Source organism: Cyprinodon variegatus, unplaced genomic scaffold (assembly GCF_000732505.1).
Source record: "Cyprinodon variegatus isolate N-32 unplaced genomic scaffold, C_variegatus-1.0 Scaffold218, whole genome shotgun sequence".
NCBI lineage: Eukaryota > Metazoa > Chordata > Actinopteri > Cyprinodontiformes > Cyprinodontidae > Cyprinodon > Cyprinodon variegatus.
In genome coordinates this window covers 377417-394775 of record NW_015150671.1, presented here as the reverse complement: position 1 = coordinate 394775, position 17359 = coordinate 377417, and the positions used below count along the sequence as shown (strand labels likewise).

Genomic DNA, 17359 nt, shown 5'->3' with positions numbered 1-17359 from the left:
TAGAAAACAGACACATCTTGTTTTAATTAATTCAAGCCAAGAAGCACACATACAAATTCAGGTTATGTATAATTTATTTTTCTGACTAGAGTATTTTATCATTAAAATCAAAATGTCAACATTTTAAAATCATATACACGCAAAGAACGCATTTAAATGTTAGCACAGCTTTTTAAAAATTTATACATATTTACTAGTTTTGCCATTTTTTTCCTTTTTTTTTAACTTGTGGACAGACGAAGCAGGAAGTGGTCACTCAAACTGCAAAGAGGCGGGACATGGGGACAAGGAAGCCCACCAAATCCAGAAATATAAACCAATCCCTGCAGCCCAAAAAAGATAATACAGAGACGCAGGGGGTGGGGAAAATGAAGCAGACTAACACAAACATGCCCCGGTGTCTAATCTGTACAGACATGACTCTAAAGTTTGAAATAAATAAAATCTGAATATCTCAAACCGGATTGCCTCCCCCCTCAGTGTACCGGCTAACTCGGTAGTGTGCAGACAGGGTGGATGGTGGTGGGGCGGGGACTCGTCTGGGTTTGTCCTTTACACACATTAATAGAAACTATGTTACAGAATTTCCCAAAGCATGAATTACAGGCAACCCACTAGCACACCGACTGTACAGATCTTGGCAGATAACTTTCTTTAAACCAAAGTACAGTAGCAAGGTTATCACCAGCAGTTAAGAAGCAATATATATACAGCTGTTCAGTCAGGGAACGTCTATGTTACAGAAATAATGTAATTTAAGGAAATAAAAACATTTTTCTTTGTTTTACAACTTAATGTGTCAAATGGGGGGAGGGGTTGCATGCTGCTTTGTGTTGGTTATATGAGGCATCAACAATTGTCCAGATAAACAGACCACTTCTTCAGTGCAGCTTTAAGAAAAGGGAGATTTGTTTTTACTTTCTAACAAAATGTAAGAGCTAATTTATTGATTCTGTGTGAAGCCGGTGGTAGCATAAAAAAAACAAAACAAAGTGTTCCGATAAGGCAACAATAACAGATGCTGGTTAAGACGTGTTGACAGTGATGGGAGAGTTTTGAAGGTTTGATGCATGAGGGAAAGCTGAGCAAGTCAATGACTTAAAATGAAATCTAATGCCGACTTAAATCAAACACCCCAAAAGAAAAACAATGCAGGGATTTTATAACTTAACACTTTGTCAGGAATTTCTGTCTGAATTTCTTTTGTGTGTGTGTCTGCTTAATAAATATATCTCTCTTACCTTCTTCCCTCACTGAAAAGTAAACTTATTTGCATAAAGTAAAATAAAATCATAAAACGTGCATTTGAAGAGTTTGGGGTTTAAATTTCAGATTTAATTTATACAAAACTGACAAGGGGCATGTGAAACTTCTGCAGTGTGTGCATTTCACCACTATCAGCTGAACACTAAGGTGTCAGTGATCAGTGTGACTCCTGGTGCCATCTACACTCCTACTGGTGGGGGGGGTTAGGCTGAACGTTGCCAGACACAGATGGGAGGGAAGTGAGACAGAGATAGACAGAGGGAGAGATGTAGTCCACATAGCCCAGCTCAGTCTGGCTTAAGTCGATGTTTGCCCTTCTTTTCCTCCCCAGCCCAGCTCTCATGCAGCTCCTGAAACAGTGAGGGATGAACGTACGAAAGCGTTGGAATGGATGGAAAGAAGGGGTTTGCTTGAGGGAGGGAGCCCAGCCAGAACAGAAAGGAGGAAAGGCGCAAGGGGGGGGTGGGTTGCTTGGTCATTAGCAGCCGCAACCTTCCCTCTGAGGCTGGGGTTCACTGGTTAGTCGACCGCCTTGAGGTGCTGAGGGCTTGTGCTGCACCCCTGACTCGGCGGCGTTTAGGTCCAGGCTGCCATCTTGGATATTCTGGTAGATTTTCTTAGCAGCTTCGAGGAAGGCGTCCTCAACATTTTCACCTCTGTAGAGGAAAATTACATCTATGAGGCCAAGAACACAACAGCTGGCTCTTTTAAAATGTTGTCAATTTTATCATATTGCAACCAAAAACAAGTTTATGTGCTGCAGCATCACAAAGTAGATCATAATTGTGAAGGGGAAGGAAAACAATACATGGTTTACAGTATATTTTTATGAATAAATTCCCTAACTGATAGCATGCATTTGTATTAAACCCCCTTTGCTCTACTACATAACACAGAGGATTACAACAGAGAGGACACTGTGTGTCTGACGTAGGATTCATTTCCTTAACTACATCTCCTTTTCCTGTCTGACTGCTGTGAAAAAAAGCCACTTGTACAAACAAAAACTGGCAGCTAACAAATTGCATTAATATACTTGGGAGCAGGAAACCAACACAGGGCCTTTTTTAAGATTTAAAACCATGTATAGTTTTCCTTGCACTTCAGAATCACAAACTACCTTCTGCGCTAAAGTTTGAGGTTGTGATGTGACAACAAGAGGTGTAAATATATACATATTTTGCAAGGCCCTGTATGATGCAGGAGCCGACACCTTATGGTGGTCGTCACTTACGTTTTTGCACTGGCTTCCAGAAACAATAAACCTGAGAAACAAACGATAAGTCATTAAAATGCACTCCCACATTCACCAGCTAATTCCTTTTTCATCCCATTATGAAATGAGCTCATTATCCTCTCTTCTTATTTAAAAGCAACAGTATCCAATGAAAGTCAATTGTAGTCATTTCTGGATGAAATATAATTGTACAATTTTAAACTGAACAGAAGATATTTGAAGCCTCAAAACTGGAATATTTACTTGAAATTCCTCTGATCAAAACTCATAACATCGCTCAACTAAGGGTTCCAATGGAACATGTGGCAGGGATGTGCAGCTCACCGTTCTCTTCAGCAAACTGCTTTGCTTCCTCATATGTGACATCCCTCTGGGCCTCCAAGTCCGCTTTGTTTCCTATGAGAATGATGACCTAACGATTCAGGAAGAAGCAGCGTTAGGCGATCTAGCCGGTAATTTCAGTCAGGCACAAATCTCACACAGATAAATACCGGAAGACTGAACTTTACTTATCTACTAGGAGAACGTCAGAGATCAGGAACATTTGGGGCAGACTGCCTAGCTGCTGTACTATTATCAGATCTCTAACTTACTGATCTTTGTCTCTAGAAACAACTTCTTGGAAAGAAAAAAAAGTTTGGTGTCAGAATTTAATTGCTGCTAAAGATAATTATAACCTAATGTTTAGAAATTACATTTACACAGCATGAAGTCGCATTTTTGAACCACTCACACTAAAAGCAGCTTTATGATTTAGATAAAGAAAGGAAGTGTGTTTACACAAAACCAGGGCTCTATTGCTGGCAATACAAGAAATTTCAGGAAAAATTAAAATGCATTAAACATATAAAACCCATTGAAATGATGTGCTGACCTAAAATTTTATGCATTTAGAAGAATATATCGTCCTTTTTACATCAATGGGGTTTATGTTTTGTTATCTCTTACATGGATTATAAAACTTGCCTTTGATAATGATTAAAAATCTTAATAAAATTGTGATTAAACTATTAACGTAAGTATGAACAACATTATAGTGGCAATTTCTGTGCAAAGCATAGTGTAAGCTTCCCATCATGCTCGATAACTCAAGATATATGTCAGAAGCCTGGAATAGAAGGAGGCCTGTTATGCTCCTTTGATGGAGAGCTGGATGATTTAGAGCTAATCAAGTTTGCCAAGAAAAATCTAGTTAGGTAACAGGGACTGTAGTTCTTTTAAAAAAAAGATGGGAAACTAAATGGTAGAGAAGATGGAGTGACTAAGGAAAATTTTGGCTGCAAGATTAAGAAATAATGGTTGATCTTGGAAATTGAGATATAACAGAAAACAGCGATTTAATTGTGAAATATGTCTGTATGCTTACAGTATTGGGGTTAGTGAGGTTTCTGGCATCAGTGAGCCAGCTGCTCAGGTGGTTGTAAGTGCTTCTCCTGCAGGACAACAACACGGACAGGGCGTTACTATGACAGCAAGTCGAAGCGTAATCTCCAGCTATTGCACAGAGAGAACACAGCAGCAGCAGCAGCAGGTGCACCATATGAACAGCTTCAGAGCACGAGTTTGAGGTTACGGTTATTTTCAAAATCTTTTAGAGGGTTTGACAGAAGCAGCTTAATGCAACATGTATGCTGATTTCTTTATCTTTTAAACACAGTTCTCTCTAAACTGATCTGGACTAAGGACACAATAAAAAGAGAAAACATGATAACATCTAGTCCTCACAAGCCACACCCTTTGATTACAGGAAGTGCACATCTATACATTGGCAGCAGCAACGATAAACAAACGTGCTCTCATTTTGTACATTAGATAAATAGAACCATCAGAACGAGAATAATTTCTTATTATTTGCAGCCTTGTGCAGCATCTTTCCAAATTAAAGGCAATTAACAGGCTTTCCTCATCAATTTGAATATACTCTCCTCATGCTATTTGACATACCCAAGATACGATATAAACTCTGAGGGTGAAGGAGAGACTGGTATTTATCTGCTGCTGCCCACCTCCTCAAAGACAAACATGATATAAACTTTGCTTTTTTACCTGGTAATGTCGTAGACCATAAGTGCCCCTGCGGCCCCGCGGTAGTAGGAGCGGGTGACTGCCCTGAAGCGCTCCTGTCCTGCTGTGTCCCAGATTTGCAGCTTGATTTTTTGCCCGCTCACCTCGATTATCCTCGTACCAAACTCCACACCGATTGTATGAGGGCAGTCTGCCATAACTAGACAGCAAGAAAGGCCAAAGTGAAATCAGTTTATTCAGCATCTTCACTTTTTTTTTTTATCACTGTCGGTGTTCAACACATTTACAGAAACTCTATAAGGAAACTTAGTTTGAAGGTATGAAAAAATTTAAAATATTATAAAATTGCGTATTTTTTATCTTTTAAAAGATTTTAGTATAAGTTAAGCTTGGACTTAAAACATGTTTTTTTGAGGACCTAGAAGATCCCAGAAAAATAAAAATAGACATTTCAAATATAACATTTAAATCATGCAATTTGAAAAGGCTTTTCTAGATACACATTTACCCAATCCATTAACCTCTTCTGTAACCCTGAAAACCAGTTAGGCCAATCACTGTTCTGTCTCGGATATAACTAGCTCTCTTATTGGTTACTTTGTGAACAAAGTGTGGCAGTCTAACCAATGAGAGCTGGTTATATCTGAGTAGCAACTGTGATTGGCTTAACATGTTTTCAGTTTGCACAGGGACTAAAAGGGTAACAAGAAAGGCAAATGGAGCAGTTTATGCAAAATAAAAGATTTGAAAAAGGAGGTTGAAAAGGAAAATGGAATAAGGAATTGTCTTTTTAAATGTGTGATTAGGAAAGCTATATATAATCAGATGAATTTTGGTTTTACAATCTTTATTTGGAATTGGATTTAAAAATACATTTTTAATTCCAGTATTTTATTTAAGGATTAATAAATAAAAATATTCAATTCCTCTTTAAAATTCAATGTAAAATGTGCAATTAGAAAAAAGATTTTCAAATTGGACTTCAAATTGCATGATTTAAATGTTATATTTGAAGTGGCTGTTTTTATTTTTCAGCGACTCTCTAGGTCCTCCATAATCCTTAGCTGAAAGACAATCATGGGGAAATGATCATGGGCGCGAAATAAATGTAATAGATAAAAATCAGAATAAAATCAAATTAACTTCTTTCAGAAGACTAAGGAAAAACTTTTCTGTTTTCAATAAAGCAATTAGATCATTTTAAACATTTTGATTTCTATTTCTTAAAAAAAAAAAAAACAACTCAGTTATATTTTGAAGCCCAATGCTTCCTGTCCCTTCAACCTTCAGCCAGATGACCTTTCCTCTCTGCTTTAGACCTGACGTTATTCTCTGTTAAAAGGGAGTGGTGACCAACAGCTAAGGTCTTGTGCAACCAGAGGGACCTTTTTCTCTGACTCACATTTTATGATCTTTTAAATCTTACATTCCAGGGTTCAATACAATCTTATGCATAACAAATTTAACTGGACCTTTTGTAAAATTTGAGGACAAATGTAAGATTTTGAAATAATTTCTGCTGTGAAGAATAATATGCACAAGGCAGAAAAACTCAATTTTACACTGAATTTTACTTCAAATGACTGAACACCTTTTTCAAAGATAAAAAATACCTTTCACCTTTGTGTGAATTTGTCCAGGATGTGATTATAGACATGAATGAGGAACACATCATCTGGCTTTTTAATAGCAGCACTAAACACGACTGAGCTGAATGGTAATGGGAGGCTGCAGCTGGCTCATACACAGGAGAAGAGACTCTCACTGTTGAGCTACCATTCATCTTCTTTGCCACAGACATCCGCTGGCATAGAAAGAAATCTAAAGCCATTTAGACACTCCAGAGATATCTGGCAACCTTGCAAACACTGAGGTGCACACAAAGACACACAGCGGAGTTAAAAATTGGGCCAGTACTTACATTTCTTTTCTGTGAACTGATGAAGCAAACAGGACTTTCCTACCCCCATGTCCCCTATTGAGAGAGATGTGGAGAGAAACTCAGGTCAACAAAGGAAACAGAGGAGTAATCGTTTCTTTATTCAAGCCTGCAGTGTTGGCAACATACAACAGTGAAAACACTTAACATTTCATGGGGTCTTAAGAGACAAGCAAACAGACTAGGAAGGAAAGAGACATTGATTTATTCAATGTTTTTTTTAGATGTAAAACCTTATATTTTGCAGCAACTTGCACATTTTTACCCTCCTTTGGTCTGTGTATCCAACTGTAGCAATCAAGTACTGCATCAGCAGTTTGATTTGATTCATTTGTGCTACTTGTAGTTATTTAACAAAGCAATACATTTACATCAAGTCTATTTTATTGTATAAATAAACTGCACCTCAAGAAGATGGCAAGGTGACAAACAGTGGAGCTAATTGTTTATCACTGAGATGCTAAATTAGAAGCATGTAAAACCTTTAAAAACTGTAGCTTTTCAATGTTTATTCGATTTTAAGTTTATACAAAGAACAGCTAAAAGGTATGAATATAACCAACAATCTTAAGCAGTAACTCGAATAACTCCTGGATAATTGTACAAGGCCTGTTACTGTGATCACATGTCACTTACCGATGATGATGTATTTGAAAATGTAGGAGTAGTTATATGGTGCAGTGGCCATGGTGGCTCTGGAAGGAAAAAAAGGCATTTTGTCATTAATAAGCAGGAAAACTAAACATAATGCTTCATTGACCTTGCACTCAACTCAATCCCTCCTAGCAGTCAAATCCATCACTGACTATACATTTTTTCTCACTACTTGAAGTAAAGAAGCAGGAGCATAATGTTCTTTAAAAAAGACCACATAAAACGATGAACATCATGGAAGTGCAATAAAAACCTTAATTTCTTTTTAGTCAGCGGTTTATTTATAAAGGCCAGAGCAGCAAACATTATAGCAGATGATGTTACTGTGTTCACTATGCTTATGAACAAATATGGGTATAAATATTGAATGATTGACTCTTTTCCAAGCAATTTTTTAGGTGGAAAAAAAAAGAACAAAACCGATGTAAACCAGTACAGTTTGGCAACGAGAATTGATAATCCATCAACCCTCCCCACTGAGTCTGCTGGTTGTTAGTTCCACCTAACATGGATTTACCAAATAACTCAAAATACTTTTCTTTACTTTTGAGAGCCAAACAATGCAGTGTGTGTCTCTGGGTTCACCAGATAGCCAGAGACGGAACCAGTATGGAGAATGTCAGCACCTCCACCAGAAGCTAGCCTGGATGATGATTACTTTTAACGGTACTTCTGCCTATCTCTGAACCAGTTCTGTGCCCCGCTGTCCCATGTTGGGGACAAATCAGCTTGGCTAAAAGGAAGATAGAGGGAGGATGGCATTACATTAGATAAGTCAACTGGGCAGAGAGCTGAAGACGAGGGAGAGGCAGCTGCCCGGTGTTTGCGTTCCAGGTATTAGGACGATGAAGTAATCCTTCAGAGGCTTAAATTTCAAATGTTTTTTAAAAAACGATTTACAAACCTCTTAAGAGTAGTCATCCTTTGTCAACATTATTTTATCCATCTTCCACTATGATTAAAAAAAGAATCTTTGCTGCGCTCCCTCACTAAAAAAAGTGGTAAATTTGCAATACTTTCTCATTTCCTATTTTTTATATTCAATCAGATAATATTAATGAATAATTGAAAAATGTATGGATCTGATGTTGTGATTGGTTAACGGCAAAATTGGGATCGGCATTTACTCATTATGGTCATCAAGATCAGCTCCCAAAATCCTGATCTGTACATTTAAATAGACACAACAATATTTAACAATAAATTCTGCAGCCCTAATGCAGAGCAGGGATGCAATTGTTCCTCATTTATTTATTAAAACAGGTAGCTATATTGGTTTTAATGACATTTCCATTAAAACTCTGAATGGTTATCATTACAGCTTTCCATAGCACAGCTTTGAACGAGTGTGTCAGATATACACAGAGCTGTACCATCTAACAGCATGAAGGAGGACTTTTTCCAAGTATGGATGAACTGTAAAAGAACTTGCTGTAAACCTTACCAACCGTATGCAGCAAAACAATATTCTTGGCTCTAAACTTTTGAGAAAAGCATTTTGGAGACAGGAAAATTTACAGTTATCTTTTATTTATCATAAAACCATAAAGTCCTCCATGCTCTGTGCATTGTGCTTTACAGTCTGTAGAGTACAATCATGTCTCTGAGCTGTATGCTGGTGAAGATTCTCAGTCATCCAGGTCATTGTTATTCCAAAAAAGTAAAAAAAAAAACCCACTGGACTTTGTTTTCCTAAGTTTGAAGACGTTTCGCTTCCAATCCAGGAAGTTTTTTCACAGAGACAGACGGGCTACCTCCCTCGCACAAGACTCGGCTGTCCATCTATACATTATGGACAGAGTTAATTCTTTAGAAGACCAGAATGTTCAAATTTTGAATAAAGAAGAGAGGTAGTTAGAAAGGGGTGTGAATGAAGCCACTGATGTTAAGAGAGAAAAAAACAACCTTAAACAGAGGGGAGGGACTCAAGTTTCAGCTCTCAAAAACCTAAAAAGCAGCAATTGAGTTTATTCCTTCCTGCTATCACCTCAATGCCATCTCCATGCAGGGGACCATGACATCTCGCCTGATCAGCCAGGCCAACAGTGACCCTAAAGACTCCCCTTTTCAGAGGCATAGGCAAGTATTGGGTATTGCAGGCTAACAAAGACCTCGATGACTCTCCATTACTAAGGGGTGCATCTGTTCTTCAAGTTCAATTTGCATGTTTTCTAAGCCCTAACAATGCTTTGTTGGGCTACTCTATAAAGCTTGAAAAGCTAATCCAGACAATTTGAATTGAAAAAACTTCCTGGATGGGAAGCAAAACGTCTTCAAACTTCGAAAACATAGTGCAGTGATTTTTTTTTAATTTTTTGGAAAGTCTCTGAGCTAAATTTTTAGAGTCTTTGTCAACTTTACTCAGTATATATTATACTACTACTAAACCAATGATTAATACTGATCATTATAATTATTATTATTATTATATAATTCAAGCTTTTAACTTAGGTGTTAGAGAATTAAAAAAAACATCTTCTGGTTAGGCACGCAACCCAATTTGAAATAGCTCAGACCAGATCAAATCAAAATGAACTGATTCAATCTTGAAAAAAATCGAATCAGTTCCTGAAATCTTTAATGATACCCTTATATGTAGACCAAACATGAGTGCTCATCCTGAATTCATAAAGAATTAAAGATTAAACTCCTGATTTATGTAGACTATTAGTTAAGAAAAAAAAAACTCTACAATACTCAATCGACTAGTAGAATAACAGAAACCCATTTTACCTTTCTCTAATCAAATAAGAGAACACGTTCCCTATTATAGATATCTGAATCGATCGTCTATAAAAGCTAATATTTACAAGGACACATAGGGCCAAGGCCCATCTTCAGCAGTCCCAGGCCATGGCTATCTGAAATCCTACTAAGGCATCTATTTTCCCCTAAAGTGACTGTCTATTGACAACACATGCACACTCCCTCCCACACCGCTCTTTCTAAAAAGTATTTACACAAATACATCAGTTAAACAGACACAGGAGCCTGTACTAAGCATGCATTTGCTGAACGACTTAATTCATATTATGAAGACCATTCTTTTTTTAAGTTACATATTTAAATAGTTATATATTTTTTTACTTTCTATAGAACTACCAGAACTAGTGCATTTAAATCAATCCTAAATATTAATCTTTTTACATTGACTTTAAGCTCCAGAGAGCACAATCAGTATGTCAGTCTTCGTACTGTCTTTTGCCTTTTATCATTTTATTATTGTGTTGCTAACAAAACATATTCTTGCAGGGTGTTAATTATTCACTGGTTTTAAAAAGGCACCATGTTCAGATGTTTTAAAAATGAAACCATTTCAGAGCATGCTTCTCTCTCGCCAGCACGAAGCGTCAGGGATCCTTGTCATCCGCTACAGATTTATTTAGACTGATGTAGCGGTTTATTAGTGGTTTATGGCTCTTGGATTCTCATTTTAGATGAATTAGCTCTCAATGAGATTGGTAATTTAACTTATGGTAACAGAGAGGGGTGTCACCAACTCCAGTGATATTATCTTCACTATCCTCACATCCTTCTTTCTTAACTTATAGTGGGAACCAAACACAGTAGCATTACAGTAAAAAAAACAAAACAACAACTATTCATTGGCAACAAAATCTTTTCATTAAGAACAAAACAAATCACAAAAAGTTAGTGAAATACAGTATTGGGTTTATTCTGATACTAAAAATACTTCCAAGACTTACTAGAAAGTATTACCTTTAAATAGATTCTTGCTCTCCCACTGCTTAAAAAGTGGTGTGCCTTAAGGCTGTGCTTTTTAGCGAGTGGAGCTTCAGAGTAATTTGTGCTGCAGCTCTCTGCATGTGATATCACTATGCCACATCACAACCCAGAACTGCCTGGCATAGTGGCTCATACTCCAACACTGGCCGGAAAGTAACCATGTTTGACTGGCCGGACTAGTGCTGACACAACCACAGAAAAACGTGGGTGGGTTGTGATAAGATAAGCAAAAGAAAAAAAAACCCAGCAAGAATGAAGAGCGAAAGAACAGATAAAGGACCATACCAAACCGGAAGGAAATGGGACTTGGTTACAAATCCAGGATTTCAAGCTGTACTTTAAACTTTTCTTACCAAGTACATTTTAGAGGGGTAGACACTGATTTTTTTAAGCTCAATTTAATTATCAAAATATACCTAGAATATCAAAACTTCCGACTTTTATGCTTCAATGAGGCAGACCTGCATCTTTTTACTTGGGCAATCTAGCTCCCTTTAGATTTTTCAAAGATTTTTCCTAAAGCAAATTATTTTAACTCAACATTCAATTCACTGCAGTTTTTCAATCAAGCAACAAAAATGTTTTGATTCAGAAATTGATTTAGACTCAGCAGCAACATTTCACAAGCTTTTAAAACCACAAGACTTTAGTTTCCTCTGAAATGAATCCAAGTTTTATTGCAAAAGGCAGGAAAATGTTTTTTGGAGTCTGCTGCCAGTAGTAAATTACCCTGAAAGACAATTTCTTCTAACAGACCGCTGGAAGTCAGGAAACCTACAGCAGAAGACACCCAAAAAAGGGTACAAGCTTGTTTGGTGCAAATATATAACAAATAGATGAACAGAGTTCAAACCTTTAGTGTTTCCTGGTTTTCCTACAACCTTTCTCCTGAGAATTGTTTACCAAAATCTATTTTTATAAACCAAGCTCTTTAAAAAACAAATATACAAGGTAATTCCTAGTAAGCACCAAGCACTTGGAAATCAGGAGCTGAAAACTACTTTAATACAATTAATACACTGGGTCACAAGATAGTTACCAGAGAACAGTAAAATAAAAACATAAGGAGTAACTTAAGGCAGAGGCCTCTCTGTATACCCATGCTCAACCATGAGGTAAGGAGAAGCAATGATATGATGTATATAGGGCTCAAACAATTCATTGGATTAATCGTGATTAATTAATGATTGAAATAATCGTCAACTAATTTAGCAATCAGTGAATCGTTTACTGGAGTATTGAGACACTTAAACATGCCTTTGGCTGAAAGAGAGACCAACTTATAGCAGTAACAATACCCAAACATTAAAAAAAATAAATAAATAATGATAAATATTTTGCATTCAAGATAAAAAAAATTATTTTGGACTGTCAATATGCTCTATCCAGAGTTCCTCAAGAGGCAACGTTTTTGTTTCACCTATTTTCATTCTGTAAAAAAATCTTCTTTAAGGAATCTTTTGATATCCGATTTTTAATTGAAAATATGATTGGCAGATTATTCGATTAGCAGATTGATAATTAGTTGGAGCCCTAGATGTATAACAGTTATGATCAAACCTCCAAATATCTGTGTCAGATCTTTGAAATTCTGGTTTGGTTCTCATGTTTTTCTTTGTAGCTAATTTTCTTCAATAATAACCAAATGGAAGTTATTTCCAACGTTTTATGTCCTAATTTGGTTACTTTAAAAGCAAAACTATAAAAATGCGAAACTACACAAAATTTCCGACAGAAAACAGGCTATTATGGTGGGTGTCTCTAGGCTAGCCCACCAGCATCCCAGAGTGTGTTAGTTTTAAAATTGTAAAAAGTAGATAGGGAATTTAAAATACAAGTATTCATAAACATTTTATTGTCAGACATTATTGACAACTTTTAAACAACTTTAGAGTTCTGAAAAAAGCTTTTATTTATTTTTACTTTTTTTTTTAAGTATTCATTTTAAATATTGTTTCCATTTGCGTTGAATCCTGAATAAGTAATCAGCCAGTGAATCTTAAAATAAGCAATGTGATACTGGCAAAGTTTACCATTAAAATAAATAAAGAGCAATCAAGGAACTAATACACTGACTTCAAGGCCAATGAATTTAAACTGTGGATTATTTCCTCATGCTCCATGTTAATCACTGACTCAAAGGCTTTAGTGATTGAGAAATCTAGAACAAAAAATACTTTATAGATTTTTCATCTTAGTGTATTCTTTGTACATTTTATTGCTTCTGCTTCTAAAATATTGTTACGTCACAAGTGCAAACGCACATATCCATCTATGGTGGAGAGAGTGTACGTGTATTTAGCATCTTCGTTATAAGTTGCAACAAGGAGCTCTAACGAGGAATCCAAAGATCCCTTGGCTGTCCGCTGGCAATGGTGGCTCTAAACCCACCAAAACATATCAAAATCAAAAGTGATTCTCATGTTGAATTTAATCACTAACTTTTAATTTTAAAAGAAGATTAAATTTGCAAATGCAATATTATTAGTAAACATGCTCTGTTTTGTAGAGCCATGAGCTAAATTCAGAGTCCCCTAAACATTTTGGGTTAAATCTGCTTGTTTAGTATTTAGAATTGCAGCTTGGGGGATGCTCTGATGATATGTTAGCACCAATGTTAGCTGGCTCATCTAGCTGTAGCTCCGCTATCATTAATGAGCTCCGCTGTAGTCCGCTTGGGCACCAAGTAAACAAGAGAGTTTCAGGGCTCCTCTACTGCTCCCCAAACATCTGAAAATAAAGTGTTTAACCCTTTTGTGACATGTCACCAACTTCTCTTTGAGAAAGTTAGTGTCAACGGGGTTCAACTTCGTGATATAGTTGGGGAAATCCTGACTATATAAACACTTCATGATTTTAGTGTGCAATCGGTGTCTGCAAATGGTTCAAGAAAACACTTGCCTTACACTGAAAGCCCTCCATAAAATGCAATTTGACCTGCTTCCAAGCAGTGACACTAGCTAACAAGCACAGAGCAACACCATCTAAAATTGCATCTTATGTACATGTTACATTCATCACCTGTTATTTGAGTACCAAATTATCGAATTAGTATAAACATATCACAATGACGATCCCAGATAGAGGTACTAAAGTCAACATAGTATGTCGATATTTTAAGAGGACTCTAGAGTTCACTTACCCCTAACAGTTCATTTTGTCATTTGCTGAGATAACAGATTTATAACAAAAAGGAAGTTCCTCACATAAAATGGCTCATGTCCCACTAACTGAAAACTCAGTATTCAAATGTTAAATCATAATGAAGCAGTTACACAGTAGTGTCTTTTTTATCCCAGCATAGCGCTTCGGGTCTTTCTTTACGGAATTTTATTTGACCCTCATCTGCCCACTGCATCCCAAGTGTGACAGGAAAAGTGGTTATTTCCAAAAAGATTAAAAACCACATTTGAGGTCAAGAAATTAAAAGGATTAGTATTGGTCAAGATGTAGAAAGATCAAGACTGTGTGCTCACACTGCAGCTTCAGCAAGTCTCATATTTCCCTTAAACACTGAGACTCTCTTTCCAGGGAGGAAGTTAAACAGCCTCTACTCAGCTTATAAGAACTTATTTTCCAATAAGTGGTTTGTTTAACTTGTGAGAGACAAACATGATTTGTTGAGGAATAAATAAGAAAAGAATAGATTGCTTATAGTAACTAAGCAATTAGGACTCCAGTTTTACTCTCAATAATTTGATGTTAAATGTAATAACAAGACAACAAGACAACAACAACACAATTGGAAGAAAAAGCTTAGCATACTTTGAACCCACCATTAGTAAAACTTGATTTCACTAAATAATCTAGAAGATGCTATGCTAAAATATTTAATCACACAGGATCAACAATCATATTTTCTTTAGATTTACATATAGGAGTCATGCTAAATGCCAAATCTCAGAAGGTAGCAGGCACTTCACCAGTTTGTTTAACCCTGTTTGTTAGAAATGTGCTGTATATATACGGTTAATTTTATATGCCACAACCAACGATTCCCCAGAAAAATAGCCAACATAATTCTAAGACTATGTCATATGACAACAGGTAATATCATCTCTCTCATCTGTCAGTGTTTTCTTTGTAATCTTTATTCAATTGGGGAAGCTGTTAAAAAATATAACAATTATATTTGAAATACCTTCAAATTAACAACCAAGGTTTAGTATCATTAAAATGGGTAATATTGTAGGATGAGAAAAATCATGTCTAAATTATATTGTCATAATTTCTATATGACAAACAGGCCCACTTGTGAAATCATCTGACTCAAATACATATGGTAATTTATAAAAATTAACCAAAATGTGATCAACAAACACTAAAACATTATTGAAGCAAAATAAATACAGTAGTCGTAGTACTTCAACTTAATACTGATTTAAACACAGATAAAAAGGCACCGAACACTTAAATTATTATTAATATTAATGGGCACTCTTATTTATTTTTTAAAGTACACGAATCTCTAAAAAAAAAAAAACGACTTTGATGACAAGTGTGCTTCTTCTAACATAGAAATGTAAGAACAGCACCTTTATATTGTAAAAACAAATTCAGAAGACATGGCCAAATGAGCACCACAAAACAGGCTTTATAAATCTATTTTTACTCTATTATTAAATACGACAAATAGCAATAGCGACGCCAGTATTTGCTGCCTGCTGTTACATTATTTTAATTCAACACATTTACATTTTACTTAGCTCCGAAAATAACAGGCTAGCTAAACGTTAGCTTATAACCCGGCAAAAAACTGATTTTGTAGACTATTTTATCGCTTATTAGAGTCAAAAACACAATTAAACCCAGTAGACAACACACTATCATAAACCCACGTACAAAACAGCACATATATGTTAGTAACTGTTAAAAGTTACAGCTCTACATTGTGTTTTGAAGCCGAAGTTTCAATTAGCTATAGCTAATAACCAAGCTAACGTCAATGTATGTTTCTCGACAACAAACAGCAGCAAACAAGACGTGACGCACTTACGACTATTTCTGCACAACGAGACGATTTAATAAAACGTATGAAAACAACAAAAGACACAAAAACACTTGGTGATGGTTTTGTTTATTTTCTACAAATAATATAAAACAACAAACTAACGTACGATAGCAATAGCTTTACCAAGCTGCTTTGTCAGTTAATAGAAATTGTGCAAATTCAACTTGTGACCTTAAAATAAAAAACACACACGCAACACAAAAAAACGTTTTCAACGGTTTTTAACCAAATAAAAGCATACAATGTTAAACAGTTAAAAACATTTTGATAGTAAGCTTCGTTAGCTTTTCACTTAGCTGTCTACTGACAGACAGAGCTTTAGCTAACCGGTTTCTATAGATTACCCACTTAAACATTTGTGCCTCTTTGTTTACTAGATAGATTTCTATTCTAACGATACCTTTCAGGAATACAGGCTGTCTGTCCTTACCAGTACTGGAATCTTTAGTTGTTTTGAAGCTGTTCAGAACAGGTTTGCAGGTTATCCTGGCTCAAGATGGCTGCTTACGGCACAGGGTTTCCTCGGCTCTATACAATGGGCTTCTGGGACAAAGAACCTTGTATGCGGCGATTTGCTGTTTGAGCACCATCAGTAGGAGTGGAGACTGGAAAAGATCGTATTATTATATGTCAGAGGTTTAAAATAACATTACTTACATCAACATAGAGATATTGGACATGTTGTATGTGACAGCAGCTTAAATGTCACAGCTTTAATAATGAAAAAAAAGTATATATTCTGTTTTACTGTCTATTGGCCTAGTTAGTATGTGTGATATGGGGCGTTTGCTACTTTTGTCCTGCAAGGGCACCCTTACACCAGACAGGAATAACATAATGAACATCCACACCTGTAAACCTGCCAAACTGAATAGAAGCTGGTTATTTAAATTCAATAAGTTGCAAGGTGGGGACTTTATTCATTGGACTCGTTTGTTCAGTACCTTCACCACATGCTTGACTGGAAAAAGGTCTGGAGCATTTGGAGGGTAAACCTGTCTTCTGCTACTTAAACCACATCTAATTAATGCTGCCTTCACTTGGTCTGGTTAAGAGGATCCTTAACACATGTAAAGTGGAAATTACAAGCGTAATGCGTTGAAGTGTTTTTGTTGTGGGTCCAAATATCCTGACCTGCCACTTGGGCAGGACAGTAATAGACTTACTAGTTAATTTGCTAAAGGAAGAAGAGGATGCATCAAATGCATCGACTTGGTTGCGAGAATTTGATCAGATCAAATAACGGTCATTTTCGAAACAATTAAAAAGGTTTAAATACTTTAATTCATTAATTAATTCATTCTTCCCTCCATTAAGGACATGTCATCTCAGCGCTGCATGCCCCGAGTAATCCCGGTAACATCATCAGGGACCCCTCATCCCCCACCATGGACTGTTGTCCCTGCTGCCATCTGAGAAGAGGCTTCGCAGCATTTGATGCAGGTCCAGCAGGTTCTGCAACAGCTTTTCCCCCGCTGCC

General features: G+C 36.4%; 1 protein-coding gene across 1 annotated transcript; it reads right to left on the bottom strand.

Annotated features, from left to right (window-relative positions):
* Window positions 1-67: 67 nt before the first annotated feature.
* Window positions 68-16456, bottom strand: rab14 (RAB14, member RAS oncogene family). Its single transcript, XM_015380612.1, has 8 exons — window positions 16310-16456; window positions 7104-7162; window positions 6450-6503; window positions 4550-4727; window positions 3870-3936; window positions 2828-2915; window positions 2501-2531; window positions 68-1922 (listed from the first exon to the last, which is right to left on the bottom strand). Exons 2-8 carry the CDS (start codon window positions 7153-7155, stop codon window positions 1745-1747), a joined length of 648 nt encoding a protein of 215 aa, XP_015236098.1. The 5' UTR covers window positions 7156-7162; window positions 16310-16456; the 3' UTR covers window positions 68-1744.
* Window positions 16457-17359: the final 903 nt, after the last annotated feature.

Bases quoted from the DNA above. Each gene is read 5' to 3' on its own strand.
- rab14 (XM_015380612.1), bottom strand. From the start codon at position 7,155: ATGGCCACTGCACCATATAACTACTCCTACATTTTCAAATACATCATC. The intron at 6,504-7,103 runs GTAAGTGACATG...CTCTCTCAATAG, and splicing joins TTTCAAATACATCATCATCG to GGGACATGGGGGTAGGAAAG. The intron at 4,728-6,449 runs GTAAGTACTGGC...CTTGCTGTCTAG, and splicing joins TCAGTTCACAGAAAAGAAAT to TTATGGCAGACTGCCCTCAT.